Below are 17,717 nucleotides of genomic sequence, written 5' to 3' on the forward strand. Positions count from 1 at the left end.
TATGAATACTATATGGTTGTGTAAGAGCTTTAATATTATTTCATTGATGATTATTAAAAAATATCTAAATTTCCTATAATATTTGTTTTTGTAATATATAAACTTCAAAAAAAAATATTTCTTTTGGGGATATAGTGCTCCAAATTTGTATAATTTAATATATATATACAATATATGAATTTTTCTTTTCTTTTTTTTTGTCAAAAGGTTTCATATTTATGGATTTTTAATTTGAATTTTTTTTTTAATATAAAATGTCAATAATTTAGCGAAATCAAGATCGTCTTAAAAAACAACGTTATCAAAAATCTTGTACGCACGATTAAACAATATTGAGTAGTGATGAACATAACCGTTGTTGGTTTAAGCTTGAGAAGTAAACCGACAATTACTTGAACCGCAAGACAACGGTTTAACGAAGTGATAAGGCTAGATCTTTTAGGAGTTATCTATAAGATTTAATGTAATCTTAGTCGAGTTATGATTAGGGTTTTGAGGTTTACTATATAGCTTAAGAGAATTGAGAGAGATTAAGAAGAACTTTAGTTTGAATTAGTTCTAAAGTTAATAAAGAAGGTGTTTTCTTAAGCGTGTTCTTAACTTCTTATTCATATTATTCAATTCTAGAACCGTGGAAGCATTGTATATATCTTTCATAGGCTTCAAAAAATGCCCTATATTTTGTTTTGGGAACCTTCGAGTCTCAAGTAACAAGAAACCAAAACGAGTTTTCGTAGATATGTTTTGAGTGAAAATGATTTTCTTGTACGTTTTATATTTATGAAAGGACTGTAGATAAAGGACTTTAATATATTATTTTGTATTTATATGAAAGTGTAACGTAAAGGTTAATTACAATATGAATTTGGAGATATTACAAGGGAAAATATTATTATTCGTGACAGCCAGAATGGGATACTTATCTCTTGGCTTTAAGGGATTTATACGTCTTTGATATGGACCATAATCATCCACGTGTAATTAAATAAACCCTATCTGGACTTATTAGGGTTTTTGTTTCTTATAACTAAATGTACAAACGCCACCTAGAGTTTTGGAATTATGTGTCGGACCTAATTTTAACAGTTCTCTTACTTTAATTTTAATAACATAACCAATGATCCAGACTTATTAATCTAATAAAATTGAAAATAATTAAAATAAAAGTTAAGATGCGTTTGCTCCCAACGTCATTGGATACCATCGTTTTCTTTGCCATGAGCCTGCCCCCATATCTTTATCCTTAACCCTTACATGGATCCCGACATTAATTAACACCACACAGACATTTAATTAAACCTGTTTTCGTTTTCTATCTATTACTTGCAAATTTTTTTATATTCAAACGAGTATGTTGAAAGAAAAACAAAAAGTTTCAAACGAGTATAGACAAAACCAAGAAAACGACAATATTGAAATATGTCCTTTTACCCAACATACTACGAGTCTACGATCACGTCAAACCAAACGACTCTACAATATATAACTAGTTACTTCGTGTTCAAAAAAAAAAGAGTTACTTTTTATTTAGTTAACACCGATGACTCCTGATCAATGTTACGTTACTTTTTATGTTTTTTTCACGACATTTTCCTTTTTTTTTTAAATTTTTTTTTTCAGGGAACTTGTAAATGTTACACACTATAATGTAAAAATATCTATAGTTACATCACAATAAAATCGGTATTATATTATATTTAATTTTAGAAATATCGATTTTACAAAAGTTAAACCACCAAGTCAATACCAACCAGTTCACGTGCCTTGTTACTCTTGAAATCGAATGTGATCTGATAAATGTTTGTTGTCGAAATGACAAGCATATTCTCTCAGATTTTAGAACAAAATAGGGATTAATTAAAGATTTGACAACACATTTTCTATTTTGCAAATGTAATATGAAAGAGGCACTTTTATAAATCCAAGTACTTTTGAAATTTGAAGTAAATTTTCTTTTCCATTTGGAGTGATTGTTAGCATTGGCGGATCCACAGCACAATTGGGGTGGGCACGTGCCCTATACTCTTTTATGTTTTTCAAGCAGATTTCTTATAAACACTACAATACTCCAAGTTAACAATACAAAGAAAACATTAAAATATGTCTTATTAGCCAATTAAAAAACAAATGTGTCCAACCCAACAAAAATACCAATAGATAGAAACGTTAGTTATGTCATGAGATATGAGGTATATGTGGGCTAAACAAATTTTAAACGATTGTTTAGTTTATTTTGTTAAAACATAATAGTTCAAAATGATTGTAGTGAAAAATTTTCAAAATATAGAAAAAAGTAAGATAAATTTGCAAAAAAAAAATATATTGATGTAAAAATTATTGTGTCATGAGTTAAAATAGGTTCTCGATTAGCCCCTGATTGTTAGAGTTTTTTCTTTTTAATAATGACAAAGTGCATATTTCTTAAAAAAACTTCTCTTAATTCATAACACTTTAATAAAATTTAGAGAAATTAAGAGTATACTGTTTGTATATAGCGTATACTATTACTTAATCATTATTGTTCTTCCTTGTTACAACTTTTATCCAAACAAGGGTGAATTTTAATATATATATATATATATAGTCATTTATTTAAGAACTATACGAATTTTAACAAATTATATATACTTCCTCCATCAGTTTTGCTTTCTCTCAATTATTACTATCTTTTTACTCATTATAAGATCATTAGTCCCTTAAAGTGAACTGTTGTTCACTTGTTCATATAACCCTTACACCAGTCGGGAGTGACGAAAATTGAAGGCCGCATATTTGATAAGTTTTTGTACTTAAATCATTATTGTTCTTCCTTGTTACAACTTTTATCCAAACAAGGGTGAATTTTAATATATATATATATATAGTCATTTATTTAAGAACTATACGAATTTTACAAATTATATATAGTGTGGTTTAATATGGTTTAGTCAGATTGATTTTTCTGTTATTGTAAACCGGAGTAAACCGGATGTTCTGTTTGACACTATAAGTCAATCATGTAAACGATACAGAGAAATTAATCTGACTAAACCATATTAAACCACACTCTAATAACTTCCTCCATCAGTTTTGCTTTCTCTCAATTATTACTATCTTTTTACTCATTATAAGATCATTAGTCCCTTAAAGTGAACTGTTGTTCACTTGTTCATATAACCCTTACACCAGTCGGGAGTGACGAAAATTGAAGGCCGCATATTTGATAAGTTTTTGTGTCAGTCCATAAGGTCCAAATACAAGTAGATAAATAACATATATATTTTCATAAAGATATGTCTAGAAACATTTCGTTTTATTCTATTGGATATAAAACAATATCTCATAAGTTATTAATAATCGTTAAAAAAACATGCACCTTCAGTTTTTTTTTGTTATTATATTGGTTAATATAAAGAGGTCAAAATTGTAGTTTCCGATGTTGGAAAGATGAGGAAACATGAAGGAGAGAAATATTATTGTCGCTGACAAATTGTAATTATTTTGCAAAAAAAAAACAATTAGAAAAAGGGTGATTTAGGTGAATAACCCAAAAAAAAGAAAAATTAGTTTTTTAGAAAGAAGGTAGAGAGAGATAGGAAGAGAAAGAGAGTGAATAGGGGGATTAGAGGTTAGATATTTAATTTTGTTATTTTTTAAGGTTATCTAGTGCAATTTTTCATTAGAAAAATGCATTTAAAACCAAAATTTTCTTTTAGAAAAATGACATGAACGATTTTTATTTTAGAAATATAATAACATTTTCCCCAATTTTGAAATAAACCAACATGGTTCTTAGATTGTAAATAAATAAATAATCTTAGAAAGTTATGTTCTTTCTGGTTGATAAAAAAAAAAAAATTCTGTTCTTTTTACCCTTTTTAAATTTTAAGTTTCAAAAACTATATAGTATACCACAATCTCTTACCTAGGCCTGGGCATTCGGTTAACCATTCGGTTTCGGTTCGGTTACGTTCGGTTTCGGTTAGTTTGGATATGGTAATATAATAACCATTCGGATATTTTAAGAATTTCGGTTCGGTTCGGTTCGGTTCGGTTTGGATATTTAAATAGATAACCGTAACTAACCAAACTATTCTCTCCAAACCTATCATTTTCTGCTAAATAGTTTTTAGCAGAAAAAACTAGTCCATATGATCTACTATGCGATGAAAGAGCATTTACTGTTTTTCTTGTTTTGTTGTTTATCACAGCGAAACGCCAATATGATATTTGACTATTAATTAATGTTAACTATGGCAATTTTTGTTGCACTAAAAACAATCTATAATTGATCAAATTGAACTTATCTTCGTTGGTGTGTGTGTGTGTGAACATGGCGCAGTTCAGTTCAAATTACTCTTTTAGCTGACAATGATAAAGGCCTCCAATCTCAAAATTTATCTTTTATGTCAGTGCACAACAGTCCAAAAGTATCATTTAGATAAAACTTAATGGTAGAAGAAAGTAACGATCAAAGTCGGGATGTTTTTGGCCAATCTGAACTCTGGGAACCACTTGTCATGTTTCACGACATCTGTGGCACGTCCTTGTACAGTGCCTCTTCGAAATCAAACATTACTATTGGATTTGTCGAGATAAGACATCGTCTTTTAGACATGCTCTTGAGCTCATCCCTAAGGTTTTCCATATATTGACGAGCGTCCCTACTCATATTTGTCAGATCGCCTCCGTTGTATCAATTGCTTCCCCTAGCCATCTCCTCAATGTCAGCATCACTGGCCACTTGAAACGATTCCGGTGTTATAATGATCGCATCTTAGTTATGTATAACCACTGAAACCGCTTATAATTCAACCTCAATTGCTCTTAATATAATATGGATAAGTGCCTTATGGCTTTCGATGATGGAGAGATGTATATCGTTTTGCCATCCTCCTCCTGCAAATATATGAATCGAGTGTGAGTAGGCTCATTCAAACAATCAGAGAAAGAGGAAAGATTATAAGAGAAGTGACCTGAGAGGTCCATCTATGTCCCATGGGAATGCAAATATTTAAGGCTAGAGGAAGTTACCCTCGAGATATGCATAAGAAGATCAAACATGCATCAGACATTGAAGAATGAACTACTACACTCGGTGGCAACCGCTTTGACCAACAGCACAGACCAAACATTACAACTCTTCCACAGCCTTCGAATACCCTTAAGCCCAAAATAACATGGACTGAAACTGATATTTTCTTTCTTATATTTTGTTGTTTGGTTAGTAATAAGATTTTGTAATTGGAAAGCCTAAAGTACCTGAAAGTATTCGGGCTAACATAAAGGATCCTCAAGCAGCCGGTTTTGCTTCAGAAAAAACTGCAACAACATCCCTAACGGAAGCCAGACTATCAGTTCCCTCATACTCTCGCACTTTTACTCTCTTCAGCATCGCCATTCTGATGTATAACAAAGATAACGACCAAGCAAGAGTATTAAATAAATAAAACCCACTTTGAAACTTTCCAAGGCATTTTGTCAGTCATCATATTAAAAGTAAGCTAGACAAAACAGAGGATTCCTACTGGTAATCAGTCTATTTGATCGGCGGAGAAGCAGCACGACGACTAGTAGGAGCTGCTTTGAATGCTCTCTCCTCTCTGCTTTTACAAGTTCCTGTCTACTCCATCCCATTGCTGCTTTTGCAATCCCTTTCCTTTCGATGAATCATAGAGAGTGTTCAAATTCCTACATACAAATTCAGAATTTTGAAACACCAAAAAAGATTCACACATCAGAATGATATAGCTCTCCCTAATCAGCTCATTGAACCATAAGCTCGTCTACAATTGTAAAACAGACAACTTTGCAGGAATATTATACGTACATCCATTTTGAGGAGACAATCAAACACAAGGAAATTCTCAGAAAACTAGCAAATCGCTCCAAAATTCAATCAAATCACAACACATTGCGCAGGAATTTTCATACTAGTATCAAAATACTAGTCCCAAATGAGACATATAACTAGCAAATCGCTCGACGTTGAAGAAAGCAACATGCATACTTACTTGTTAATCTGAGCAATGATACAATCTAAGAAGTGTCATAGGATCCTTCTATCTCCCACCACCACTTTTAATTTAGTGGCCGATTTCAATGTTGAAATTTCCCAGATTTCGTAGATGGGCCATGAATGGGCCTATTTTATAAAATAACCAGCAAAAGTTAGAGGTACATTTTTAATAATTTTTTATTATTATTTTGTCATTGACATTTCTCTATAGAAAAATGATTTTTATAACGTCACTCCACTATATATAACGAAGGGACCATTGGTCTCAAAAACATAGCATAAAACAAATAACATATTTCTTTGTTTCTTTTTAATGTTTTTTTAAAGCCATGGTTACTATTGTACTCACGTGATTGTACTGTAGAATTTTAAATAAGTATGGATATGGACCACCAAGCATATCCTTTATGTAAAATCCATTTGTAGCTTATCAATTCATTTTCTAACAAATGTACATCTTATAGTTAATGCGGCAAGGAGGAATGGAGGGAAAATCTGAGTTCAAAACTTGAAATTGGACCAACCATGCATACAGTAAATTTTGTATCAGTATAAATAAATCTCAGATCTCTCTTTTAACTTTTTTTTTGTGTGACTTTTGTCTGTGTTTTGAATATTAGATCTACCTTTTTGGTTTGAGGATAAACATTATTAGGGCCATGACTTCTTGTTGTTATACGTCCATCTCTACTCGTTAGTATTTTAGAATCATTATTAAACTTTAGAGTAAATCAAGTAAAATAATAATAAGACTTTAGATACACAACCAAGTTTTATTTTGAAATTCAAAACTCGAACGAGCCTGATTATATAATCACGTGTTGTAACTAATTTCAAAGAAACTATGATTGACTCATCATACTATCAAAAGGAACCAAAGAAAATATCGTTGACTTATACTCTTACATTTTTCCAAAAAGTTGATCACTGATTTATTGGTGTAAATATATGCATCATTGTTAAAGTATAACTCTTATTTTCAATCATTTAATTTATTGTTACTACTGTTTTAACAAAGATTACTACATAACAAGAGCAAACAAAGCTACGACAAGAAACATCAACAAAATTCTAAAAAGCAAGAAGACGAAGCTGGACCAGATCTCTGCAGCAATTAACATACACCACTCCACTCGCAATGTAATTTTATCGTTGTTGGGACCTCCGATTTGGACTGTTTTCATTTTACTTACTTTGGTAATTAAGAGATTTAGTTTTGCTACAAAAGTAAAAAATAAAAAACATGTGAACCAAAAAGAAAAAGAAAAAATGAAAACAAAAAGTTGTATTAATGGCTAGGGATTCTAACTTGTAGCTCGGTTGCTTCTCATTAATTAGTAAACGGTGAATTAATGGCACATATACCATTGTACGTAAAAGGATAATAAATGCGACAAAAATAAAATCACAGTTATAGACAAATAATTTACCCAGATCTCACGGGTTGATCACCCAAATCTATGTTTAAGTTGGCTACTAAATTCAAAAAATTAAGCACTAATTTAATTAAGGGGAAATTGGATATAAAGGATATCTACTATAATTTTTGTCCATATATACCTTATTTTAGTAGATTGGTCATATAGGTTTATTAAAAATTTAAAACCCAAATTTACCCTTATTTTCTTTCAAATTTAATTTTAAAAAATAAAACTTCCTAATTTATTTACAAAATTAAAATAGAAATCTAAAACCACTAAACCTCTACCTCAAAAAGAGTCTTATGAGACCTAATAAAAAACTTAAAAACGTGTTTTTTTTCCTCCGTGAAACTTTAAATAATATACCAATTAGTTGGAAAAGTTAGAGATTATTTATGAATGAAAAACAGTGAATAAAATGGATAACTAGCACATGGTGTATTTGAACTTTTCTATGATACAAGGTGGGACGATAAGTATATACTGATCTCATAAGGTATTGGTAACGAGATCTATACATCTCTTTGACTTTATTTATTTTAAGAATATGATATTATATAAAGTTAAATAAAATATTTATAAACATTAGTATTACTGATAAATCCAATTCTAATACAAATCGTGGAAGAAAAAGAAAAAAAAAACTGGTAAAATAAGATACAAATATGTGGAAGATGAATGCAAACTCGTGGATTAGGGAAGAAGAAGAAAAACCGAGTAGCATAAAATACAAATCGATGGGAGCTTAGGGTTTAGACGATTTAGTTTCAAAATTTTCTAAAATATTAGACAATAATTTCTAAATTCAGTTTTTTTTTTTCTAAATTAGGCTTTAGAAACGTTTTTGGTTTTAATTTTTTCTAATAAACGTAGAAAACAATTTCTAAATTATGTAGATCGTAATCTAAACAATTAATATCTATTTAAAACGTAATCTACGATAAATATCTAGTTTCCTTTTCTGAAGATTTACTTTCTGTATTTAGAAAATTCTAAAAATTTCAGAAAACCAAATCTACAGTATCGTAGAATTTACATTCTAAAAGAAGATTACAAAATCTAACGATGGCAGAAGATGTAGTAATTAGTAGAATGGATATTCAAAAAAATTTAGAACATAGAGCAAAGCGTAGAATGCATGTTCTAAATATTTTAGATATATGATTTTCGGATTTCTAAAATTTTTAGAACAGAAATCTAGTCTAAAATATGTAGAACATATACAAAAATGCAGAATACACACTCTGAGTTTCGCAGAACTCTAGAAAACGTATTCTAATAAAATTAGATGAAACTTTATCTATCAAAAAATCAACTTTTTTAAAACCAAATCTAAATTTTTTTAGATCAAATCACCTCTACTCTTGTATATCTACATGTTTTTATGATTATTTTTTTAAAAATATATTTAAAATAGGGTGTAAGGGTAATTTCGTCCAAACTGACAATTTCACCAAAAAAGTATATATGGACAAAAAGTTTAGTAGATATCCCTTATTTCCAATTTTCCCTTTAATTAACTCAATTATCATTTATCTCTCCCATATGTTAATGTTATGGTCAGGTCAACAGGACAATTTTAATTTCATTCTTCTCTGTACTACATGAAAACATTTTGTAATGTTTCTTTTTTAAAAACACTGTTTTAATAAAGTTTTTTTTTTTTTTCCTTAATTATTTCTAAATGTGTCTTCTTTATCGTTTAAACCACACTAGTGTGTGTGTGTGTCCTTCACTTTCAAAGACAGTCTCTTTCCCCAAAGAGCGGATTCAGGATTCACCATCTCGATCTGTGTCCAAAGCTCCCATCTTTCTTCTTTCCCTGAAGAATTTACTGGAGCTTCTCAGGTCAAATCTCAAATCTTTTTTAACTTAATTTTGTTAAATTTTATCAGAAAGTTTTGATTTTTATGCTCATGCTTGTGCATCCGCGTACCTGCATTTCGTTTTGTGTTTGAGCCGCCGCAGTTTTCAACTTTTTTTTGTGGATTTCTTACAAAGTTGAAAGCTTTCCTCAAGTAGAATGTGAAGAAAAAGGAAGAGAATGTGGGTTGATTTTAGGCATAGGGTTTTGTGGGTTCTTTGAGATTTATGGGTTTGCAAAGGTTTCTCACGATCTGTTCGTTTCCCCAAGGAAATGTAGCTGATGCGTCTCTTCCGATTTTTTTTTTTGATTGATTGTATTTATAAAACCCATCAAAGAAAGAAAGAGTAGTTAGATTGTCGAATATTGGTTTTCCTAATATTTTTTTCTTCAAATTTCAGAGTGATATTTTCTCTAGATTTTATAAAATTGGAGTCTTTTTCTGCATTACTGTTTGCATTGTTCAATAAGGAAATCAAATAACTTTTGATTCTACCACTGAATCTTACGGAGTTTTTTTAAAAAAGTTTGATGCTTTGAACTTTAATGTATCTTCTTCCATTGATACTCTTGGCTCCGTAAGAATCAGTTGGTTCTAGCATTAAGTCAAATTGGCCATCTTTTTTGTATGCATGGTTGCAGATTGCTTTCTGCTCTGAATTGTGATCTCTCTATTGCCTTAACTGATGATCTTTGCGTTCTCTTGACTTCAATTTGACAGATCAGATGAAGATGATGCAATCCTAAGACTCTAAGACGTTTTCGGGGCTGTGTTTTCTCGTGGGATTTTAAACATGGGGAAAGAAAATGCTGTGTCTCGGCCATTCACTCGTTCCCTTGCCTCTGCTTTGCGCGCTTCAGAAGTGACTTCTACCACACAGAATCAACAGAGAGTAAACACAAAAAGACCAGCCTTGGAGGATACAAGAGCCACTGGACCAAACAAGAGGAAGAAGCGAGCGGTTCTAGGGGAGATCACAAATGTTAACTCCAATGCATCAGCTATACTTGAGGTTGTTAATACTACATTATGTTTCTTTATAGTGTGTGGTTTCCGTAAATATCTTGTGAAGTAAAACATGCATCTCTGGAACATGGGTTTTGCCATTTTCAGGCCAAAAACATCAAGCAGATAAAGAAAGGACGGGGACAGGGATTGGCGAGTACATCCCAGTTGGCATCTTCTGTTACTTCAGAAGTCACAAATCTTCAGTCCAGGACTGATGCAAAAGTAGAAGTTGTATCAAATACAGCAGGAAACCTGTCTGTTTGTAAAGGCACAAATGCAGCTGATAACTGTATTGAGAAATGGAATTTCACATTGCCTCCAAGACCTCTTGGGAGATCAGCTTCTACAGGTGATCCATTTAACACAAATTTTCATGTGATTAGTTCCTATTGTGGTATTTAATGACGTATAAATCTTCTTTTGCAAATGTTTACAGCTGAGAAAAGTGCTGTTATTGGTAGTTTAACTGTACCGGATATCCCGAAATTCGTAGACATTGATTCAGATGACAAGGATCCTTTACTGTGCTGCCTCTATGCCCCTGAAATCTACTACAATTTGCGTGTTTCAGAGGTAATTCCTAGGCTTTGATAGTCTTTAAAAAAACTTGGTAAGGCAAAGCACTGAAAGTTTGATTCCTTGTGCTTCTGTGTCACTTCTCTTCTTGCAGCTTAAACACAGACCAGTTCCCGACTTTATGGAGAGAATACAGAAGGATGTCACCCAGTCCATGCGGGGGATTCTGGTTGATTGGCTTGTAGAGGTTAGTGTTTAGTTCCACTTTTGATGCTAACTTTTGAAGCTTCTATGCCCTTCTCCGGGTTCTAACAAAAGTCTGATTTCAATCGCAGGTCTCTGAAGAATACACACTTGCATCTGACACTCTCTACCTCACAGTGTATCTCATAGACTGGTTCCTCCATGGAAACTACGTGCAAAGACAGCAACTTCAACTGCTCGGCATCACTTGCATGCTAATTGCCTCGTATGTTCCTCTCCAATCTCACTTGTAAATTTCTTCTCAAAAATGAAACTAAACTTATATTTGTTTATACTTGAAACTTTACAGGAAGTATGAGGAAATCTTTGCGCCGCGCATTGAGGAGTTTTGCTTCATTACGGATAACACCTACACAAGAGATCAGGTATACCGACTACCGAGATTGCTGTCTGAAACCTCGGAAAATAAAGTGTGCAATGTACTAATGTGCTAATGGAATCGTGATGTGCAGGTCTTGGAAATGGAGAACCAAGTACTTAAGCATTTTAGCTTTCAAATATACACTCCCACTCCAAAAACGTTCCTCAGGAGATTTCTCAGAGCAGCGCACGCCTCTCACCTGGTAATGCATTTTGCAATTTGCTCGCATCTCTCTTCCAGTTACAAAGTTTAGTAGAAAGACTGAAAATTTGTCGGTATTTGATTGCTGATTCGGCAGAGCCCGAGCCTTGAAGTCGAGTTTCTAGCCAGCTATCTAACAGAGTTGACATTAATAGACTATCATTTCTTGAAGTTTCTTCCTTCCGTTGTTGCTGCTTCAGCAGTTTTTCTTGCCAAGTGGACAATGGACCAATCAAACCACCCATGGGTCTGTGATGTCGCTTCTCTTTTCTATATCCAGACACAGTTTAGTTCCATAAAATCTTGGATCTTTAACTTCTTTTTTATTCTTTCTCCCGCAGAATCCAACACTTGAGCATTACACAACGTACAAAGCATCAGATCTGAAAGCATCTGTCCATGCCTTACAAGATCTTCAGCTTAACACCAAAGGTTGCCCTTTAACCGCTATACGCATGAAGTATAGGCAAGAGAAAGTAAGCTTATACAGTTAAAACCACATACTAAAACCTGTTTGGTATTGTTTGAGTTTGGTTTCCTTGAGTCTCATAAGTGATAAGACTTATTTTGGATTTGCAGTTCAAATCTGTGGCGATTCTCACATCTCCAAAGCTACTTGACACGCTATTCTGAAGGTTTCAACTCCTAACCAATAATAGTTTTGTCGCATTGATGGTCCAGTTCGTCTTCATTCATCTGTTACTCTTTGTTCATAAAACAGAATTCCCCACAGTCCCACTCATCTAATACCTGATTAGAATTCGGTTTAGCCTAGTTCGATCCGCCGTTTGGTTCTTCCAAACTCGGACACATCTAATCGGTAACAAGAGGTTATTTTTATTGTAACGAGAATGTACATTACATTTTTCTCCCATCTTGAGGCAATGTAAACAGATTCGGAATTTCATATCATTTTTATGATATGAAGTAGTTTAAGTATTTTATATCATAATTTGTCCCAAAAAAAAAAAAAAAAAAGTATTTGATATCATTGTAGTTTATAACTATTTCCTACTTTCATTGATTATTGATACTGAACTGTCATGCAGTAGATTAAAAGAGCAGGCTTTTGACTGTAGTCCAGTAAATGAATTATGTAAAAGAACACAACTTCTACAGATCGTCAATTCAAAATTTTCATATTGAGTACTATGTAGTGAAACATAGATCTAATATTCAAATGAGATTTTCTTTTGAGTAGTCTAAAAATATGTATATTTAGATATCTCAAGGCTCACTCAGATACGCATGTGACTATTAAAAAAATCATTCATCCTCTGTTACATGATCTCTTCATAATCCTTAACCTCTTGCATGATCCAAGAAACATCCTGCACACAAACAATTTCAAATTAAATAAACCGAAACTAATTGAAGATTAATAGATTATAGAGGTAGGTAACTGGAAACATACTCCCAAGGAACGTCTCCCGCAAGCATCCAATCTCCATCTTTGTCTTCATATATTGGTACACATTCACTTTCCTTCAACGTATCATCTTCATTTTCATATATAAAGATTTTAAAGTTAATATCGATGTTTTGGATCATTATAAGTTGCCTTGAATCTTGATTAATAAAGACTAAAACCTAAAGTATACTATATAGAAACCAAAACTAACCAAAATTGATAGAGCATCCGAACAGAATTTGTAGAGCGGAAGCGAGATCTTGGTAACATTTGTACATTTCCAAATCAATCTTCCTTAAAAATGCAGCTCCATCTACACTCACTTTCACGTACGAACTTTTGGTCTGTTCAAGACTGTTCTTTCTCCGGTACGAACAAACCGGTGGCCAACCCACAACTTGACTCTTTGTCGCCGGTTCACATTTCATGTTACTCTCCACTTCCGGAGAGGCCCTCTTCTTCCCCAAGATAGACTGACCGGAGACGACGATGATATCTCCGGGAAGACCTAGCCTTAGTTCAGTGATTTCAAGTCCAAGATTATCACTCTCATTCGCCATATTGATGTTTTTAATTGAAAGTATTGGTGTTAATGTGTTTGAACTTTATTCTGTTGTCACTTTATATGTTCTCATGGGAACATAAACGGTGGCGTTTGAGACAAGCTTGTTTAGCATTGATTTATGTTGTCGGCCTATTCGAAGATCTTGTCGAAATCTTTATAACATTTCTTTTCATTCTTTTGCCGCTTTGTGTTCAAATGTCGATGATATGGATCCGTTGATTCGACACATCAGACGGTTACGATTTTGTTACCGACAAAGTAGGGTTTCTTTCTCAGCCGTTGGATCATAAACACATTACTATCTTTTTAGATTTTAGACATCCCATATTATGTGTGATTTGTTATGTCTCTATCCCATTCTTTTAATCAACGACATAAACTAAAACAACATATTCATGGTCGAATATTTTAAAATGCACATTAAAATCTACGTATATTTATGTTTCTCGACAACCGAACACGTGTTACTCAAGGCTAAGACAAGTTCTATATGGCGAACACCCACACGAAGCTTAATTATTTCATTTTCTTTTTCTACACGTAATTCACAGTGCATATAAATATAATTTCATATATCTACGTTTTTGACAAAAAAAAAAAAACTAATAAAAAATTTTCTTCATATATCTAGTTTGTGCTATTCACACATGCCACAAACTAGATATATGAAGAAATTTTTTTTATGTTTTTTATACATTACATCACACATAATTTACACATTTATACCATATTTTTGTTATTTTTTTTACGAAATAGAAACGGAACTGATCAAAATATCAATTACGGGATATATTTCCATTTTTCATAGATATTTCCTTAATTATCTCTTTGTATCTCCAATTGTATATTTATGGAATGTGTACATGCCGATTGATAAGCTAGATTTCCATTTATGTAGATTAGTCAAATTTCCTTGTACACATTTCTAGGTTTCATGTAGAGATAGTTGCATATAATATATTGTCGGCTGGCTTTAGCTAATGAATAATTCACAACAAGACTTTGTGCTAATTAATGGAGAGCGAATCCGACAATGATAATGATGAGCACATTATCGAAATTACAAACGACGACGGTTCTTTATCGGGATCGTCTTTGGACGAGAGAAGCTACTCTTCATTAAGCTCGTCTGTGTCTACGGATGACGAAACGTCAGATGAAGGTGCAAGTTCATCTACGAGAGGCTGTGGTAGTCTTTGGAATACAATGGAATTAGTAGTCACTTTGGTTCAGATTGTTGCATCGTTAGTAGTTTTGACTGTGGCAAAAGATGAACATCTACAAGCACTTTTGTTAACATGGGTCATCGGTTACACTTGTGGCTGTATTGCCAATACGCTCGTTCTTCTCCTTTCGTGTGTCCGCAAATATAACCGAATTGGGGTTTACTCAAGGACGAGGTATAATAAATAACACTTGTTTTCTCTTAAAATTAATGGTTTAATTAGCTAAATCAAACCGAACGGGATGTTGGTGGCAGAATTGATGGGGTAATGGATGCTTTGAAGATGGGAATTGAATGTTTCTTTGTTGTGTGGTTAGTTTTGGGGATATTATGGATTTGTTATGGACACTCATCTCCTTCTGATGCTCCTAAGCTCTACAGGTTTGACTCACAATCATGTCACGGTAGAGAATTAGTTAAACCCTAATTATTCAGTACTAACCTTTGTCTTCTTGATTATCCTTTGGCAGGTTATGTGTAGTCTTCATTGCTTTCAGTTGCATTAGATTTGCATATGCAGTTCTATTATGTGCAGGTATTGTTTTTTTCTCATATTGTTGATCACGTACGAGGGTTTTGAACATTTTTTCTCATATCTATGGTGGATAAGTTGATATCAAATGATGTAGGGGAAGGTCTAAGAGGCGGATTTGTTTTCCAGAAACCGAGCCATGATGATGTGAGTAGCAACAATTTTATATCATATTTACTCTGTTTTGAAAAGCCAATTTTTGATTGTTGTTTTCATGGTTTGATATATGGTGTGTGCAGTGTTGTTGCATATGCTTGGGGAAATATGGAGAGGAAGAGGGAGTAGCACTAAGGAAACTTGAATGTTCACATGTATTTCATTCGGAGTGTATAGACAAATGGCTGAGAATCAAATCCTCGTGCCCTCTCTGTCAATCACAGGTTAGGTGATGATGAGATGAGGTTTCTATTCTTTTCTTTTTTTGGTATTTTGCTCAAGAGTTGTTGTACACATTCAATAATCAATATAGAAAAGTGGTGGGAAACTGAAAGACACGATCCTTTCTTCTTGTGTTGTCTGCCTTAAAACAGAAAATAAATACTATTATACAGATCATTTGACCTACTAACAATTTAACTTGGCCAAAATATCTGCAATATAAACATTGAAATCTCAGCTTCAAACAACTAGAAATTCGTATCAGAATTTCCCGGAGATGTATGAGTCTTACTGCTTTGATCTGCATTTTTTCAAGAACCTCATCATGTCTCTTTTTAACTGACTATTTGATAATGATTTAATTGTAAAAAGACTAGTGTTGATTTGGTCTAGAAAATACTAAAAAATTTATAAACAAAGAAGGAAAGGTATATGGGTTGTGAGTCAACGCGGATTTAAATGAACTTTTCATTTGATCGGCAAGAAAAAGGAGAAACCAAAAGTGATCATCAATGGAGGGCCCTTTGTTGACCGAGAGCGAACACATCATCGACATTACGAACGATGGCAGTTCTTCATCAATTAATGATCAGCAACAATTGCGTGATCCATACACAAACGAAAGTATTTGGAATTCGATAGAGTTTGTTGTGACTTTGGTCCTGATTGTTGCAGCCATAATTGTTCTGATTCAGCCAAGAGATATTAAAAAACATCCACAAACACTATTGTTTATATGGATCATCGGGTTATACTTGTGGCTGTATCGCCACTCTCCCTATCCTATGTTGGCGTTTTTGGCTTTATAACCGAAGTGTTGGCCCCGAATCTATAGAAGAACACTTAAGAGAGAAAAGGTATATGTATAGAAATTGTGTTTCCAGTTTATGCATTAGATTGAGATATATATATATATATATATATATATATATATATATATATATATATAATGGTTTTATTGATTTGCAGAATCAACAAGGATTTGGACTTTTTTATGATGTGTTTCTTCGTGGGTTGGTTTGTGGTTTTTTTATGGATTTTATCTTCCATAGCATTCAACTCATCAGCTCTAGATGATACTACTACTCAATTCTTCTGGTGCGTATCAAACGAAATTTACAACCATATCCCTTAAACGTATATATTGACCTTTCTAATTATACTCATGCCTTTTGTCTTCTTCATTGTCCAATTTGCAGGTTATGTTTGGCTCTCCTTACTTTCAGTTGCATTAGATATGTAATTTTTAATCTAACATTGGCAATGGTCTGTTACACCTGTCCTATGCTGTTACTCTCGCCTATGGTCGTATGTGTTCTTCTTGCTGTGTAAGTTTTCAAAGGTATTGTATCATACATTGTACCATGCATCTGAAATCGAACTAATAAAATCCTTTTTCTTGCTCAAGATCAATATTTAACTCTTAATCCTAATTCATCTTAACCTAATCCAAATCAATCCTAAACCGGATTTTAGCGGTTTTGTTAAGAGAAATGGAGAAAGACCGGATTTGGCCGTCTACCCCCGGTCACCTTCTATAATCAATATTCGTTGACCATTTCAATGGTGATCCGAATTTACAGTGTGATCCACGTCACTACCAAACGTTTTTTCAAAACAAAACATGTTCCCTTATGTAGTTTCACAAATAATATAAGAAAAAACTAGAGAAATTGTTAAAAATGCCCCTTTTTCAGTACTCCTTTTCAAAAATGTCTCATTTGAGAGTCCATTTTTAAGTTTGTCCTCTTTTAATTTTTAATGATCATTTTACCCTTATTTGAAACAAAATTAGGTCTACAAAATACAAAATATTTTTTGGCGGGAAAAGTGATCCCGCAATTTTTCCGCCAAAACACTTGTAAAAACTTTAAAATACTTTGTAAAATTTTCCGGTAAAAATTTTTCCCGCCAAAAAATTTTTTTTGCGGGAAAAGTGATTCCGCAATTTTTTTGGCGGGAAAATTTTTGG

The 17,717-nt window shown here is 32.9% G+C and overlaps 3 protein-coding genes, 1 long non-coding RNA gene and 1 pseudogene across 8 annotated transcripts; 3 read left to right on the forward strand and 2 right to left on the reverse strand.

The window, feature by feature from the left end:
* Positions 1 to 4,356: 4,356 nt before the first annotated feature.
* On the reverse strand, positions 4,357 to 6,166 carry LOC110225072. Of its 5 annotated transcripts, none has more exons than XR_002329484.1 (3): positions 5,508 to 6,166; positions 5,014 to 5,381; positions 4,357 to 4,878 (listed from the first exon to the last, which is right to left on the reverse strand). It is a non-coding gene; the product is annotated as an uncharacterized LOC110225072 (long non-coding RNA). The 5 variants fall into 5 exon arrangements; XR_002329483.1 differs by having other exon boundaries at positions 4,357 to 5,142; positions 5,242 to 5,381; positions 5,508 to 6,163; XR_002329482.1 differs by having other exon boundaries at positions 4,357 to 5,381; positions 5,508 to 5,670; positions 5,810 to 6,159.
* A 2,956-nt stretch (positions 6,167 to 9,122) lies between these two features.
* LOC9328936 (cyclin-A2-3) lies at positions 9,123 to 12,583 on the forward strand. Its single transcript, XM_002890064.2, has 11 exons — positions 9,123 to 9,267; positions 10,005 to 10,296; positions 10,398 to 10,641; positions 10,729 to 10,865; positions 10,963 to 11,055; positions 11,144 to 11,277; positions 11,362 to 11,437; positions 11,525 to 11,635; positions 11,732 to 11,881; positions 11,976 to 12,110; positions 12,214 to 12,583. Exons 2-11 carry the CDS (start codon positions 10,078 to 10,080, stop codon positions 12,265 to 12,267), a joined length of 1,353 nt encoding a protein of 450 aa, XP_002890110.1. The 5' UTR covers positions 9,123 to 9,267; positions 10,005 to 10,077; the 3' UTR covers positions 12,268 to 12,583.
* Positions 12,584 to 12,750: 167 nt separating this feature from the next.
* On the reverse strand, positions 12,751 to 13,762 carry LOC9326173 (auxin-responsive protein IAA5). The gene is made up of 3 exons (XM_002892828.2): positions 13,257 to 13,762; positions 13,049 to 13,133; positions 12,751 to 12,965 (listed from the first exon to the last, which is right to left on the reverse strand). The coding sequence occupies exons 1-3, from the start codon at positions 13,603 to 13,605 to the stop codon at positions 12,905 to 12,907; spliced, it is 495 nt and encodes a 164-aa protein (XP_002892874.1). The 5' UTR covers positions 13,606 to 13,762; the 3' UTR covers positions 12,751 to 12,904.
* Positions 13,763 to 14,308: 546 nt separating this feature from the next.
* LOC9328937 lies at positions 14,309 to 15,276 on the forward strand. Its single transcript, XM_021011137.1, has 2 exons — positions 14,309 to 15,010; positions 15,091 to 15,276. The coding sequence occupies exons 1-2, from the start codon at positions 14,625 to 14,627 to the stop codon at positions 15,260 to 15,262; spliced, it is 558 nt and encodes a 185-aa protein (XP_020866796.1). The 5' UTR covers positions 14,309 to 14,624; the 3' UTR covers positions 15,263 to 15,276.
* Positions 15,277 to 16,240: 964 nt separating this feature from the next.
* LOC9326174 lies at positions 16,241 to 17,119 on the forward strand (annotated as a pseudogene).
* Positions 17,120 to 17,717: the final 598 nt, after the last annotated feature.

Source organism: Arabidopsis lyrata (genome assembly GCF_000004255.2).
Source record: "Arabidopsis lyrata subsp. lyrata unplaced genomic scaffold ARALYscaffold_1, whole genome shotgun sequence".
In the NCBI taxonomy this organism is placed as follows: Eukaryota; Viridiplantae; Streptophyta; class Magnoliopsida; order Brassicales; family Brassicaceae; genus Arabidopsis; species Arabidopsis lyrata.

Coding starts and splice junctions, on each gene's coding strand:
- LOC9328936 (XM_002890064.2), top strand. CDS start 10,078: ATGGGGAAAGAAAATGCTGTGTCTCGGCCATTCACTCGTTCCCTTGCC. Junction 10,866..10,962: donor ACAATTTGCGTGTTTCAGAG/GTAATTCCTAGG, acceptor CTCTTCTTGCAG/CTTAAACACAGACCAGTTCC. Junction 11,056..11,143: donor TGGTTGATTGGCTTGTAGAG/GTTAGTGTTTAG, acceptor TTTCAATCGCAG/GTCTCTGAAGAATACACACT.
- LOC9326173 (XM_002892828.2), bottom strand. CDS start 13,605: ATGGCGAATGAGAGTGATAATCTTGGACTTGAAATCACTGAACTAAGG. Junction 13,134..13,256: donor CGGATGCTCTATCAATTTTG/GTTAGTTTTGGT, acceptor ATGAAAATGAAG/ATGATACGTTGAAGGAAAGT. Junction 12,966..13,048: donor GCGGGAGACGTTCCTTGGGA/GTATGTTTCCAG, acceptor GTTTGTGTGCAG/GATGTTTCTTGGATCATGCA.
- LOC9328937 (XM_021011137.1), top strand. CDS start 14,625: ATGGAGAGCGAATCCGACAATGATAATGATGAGCACATTATCGAAATT. Junction 15,011..15,090: donor GGGGTTTACTCAAGGACGAG/GTATAATAAATA, acceptor TGTTGGTGGCAG/AATTGATGGGGTAATGGATG.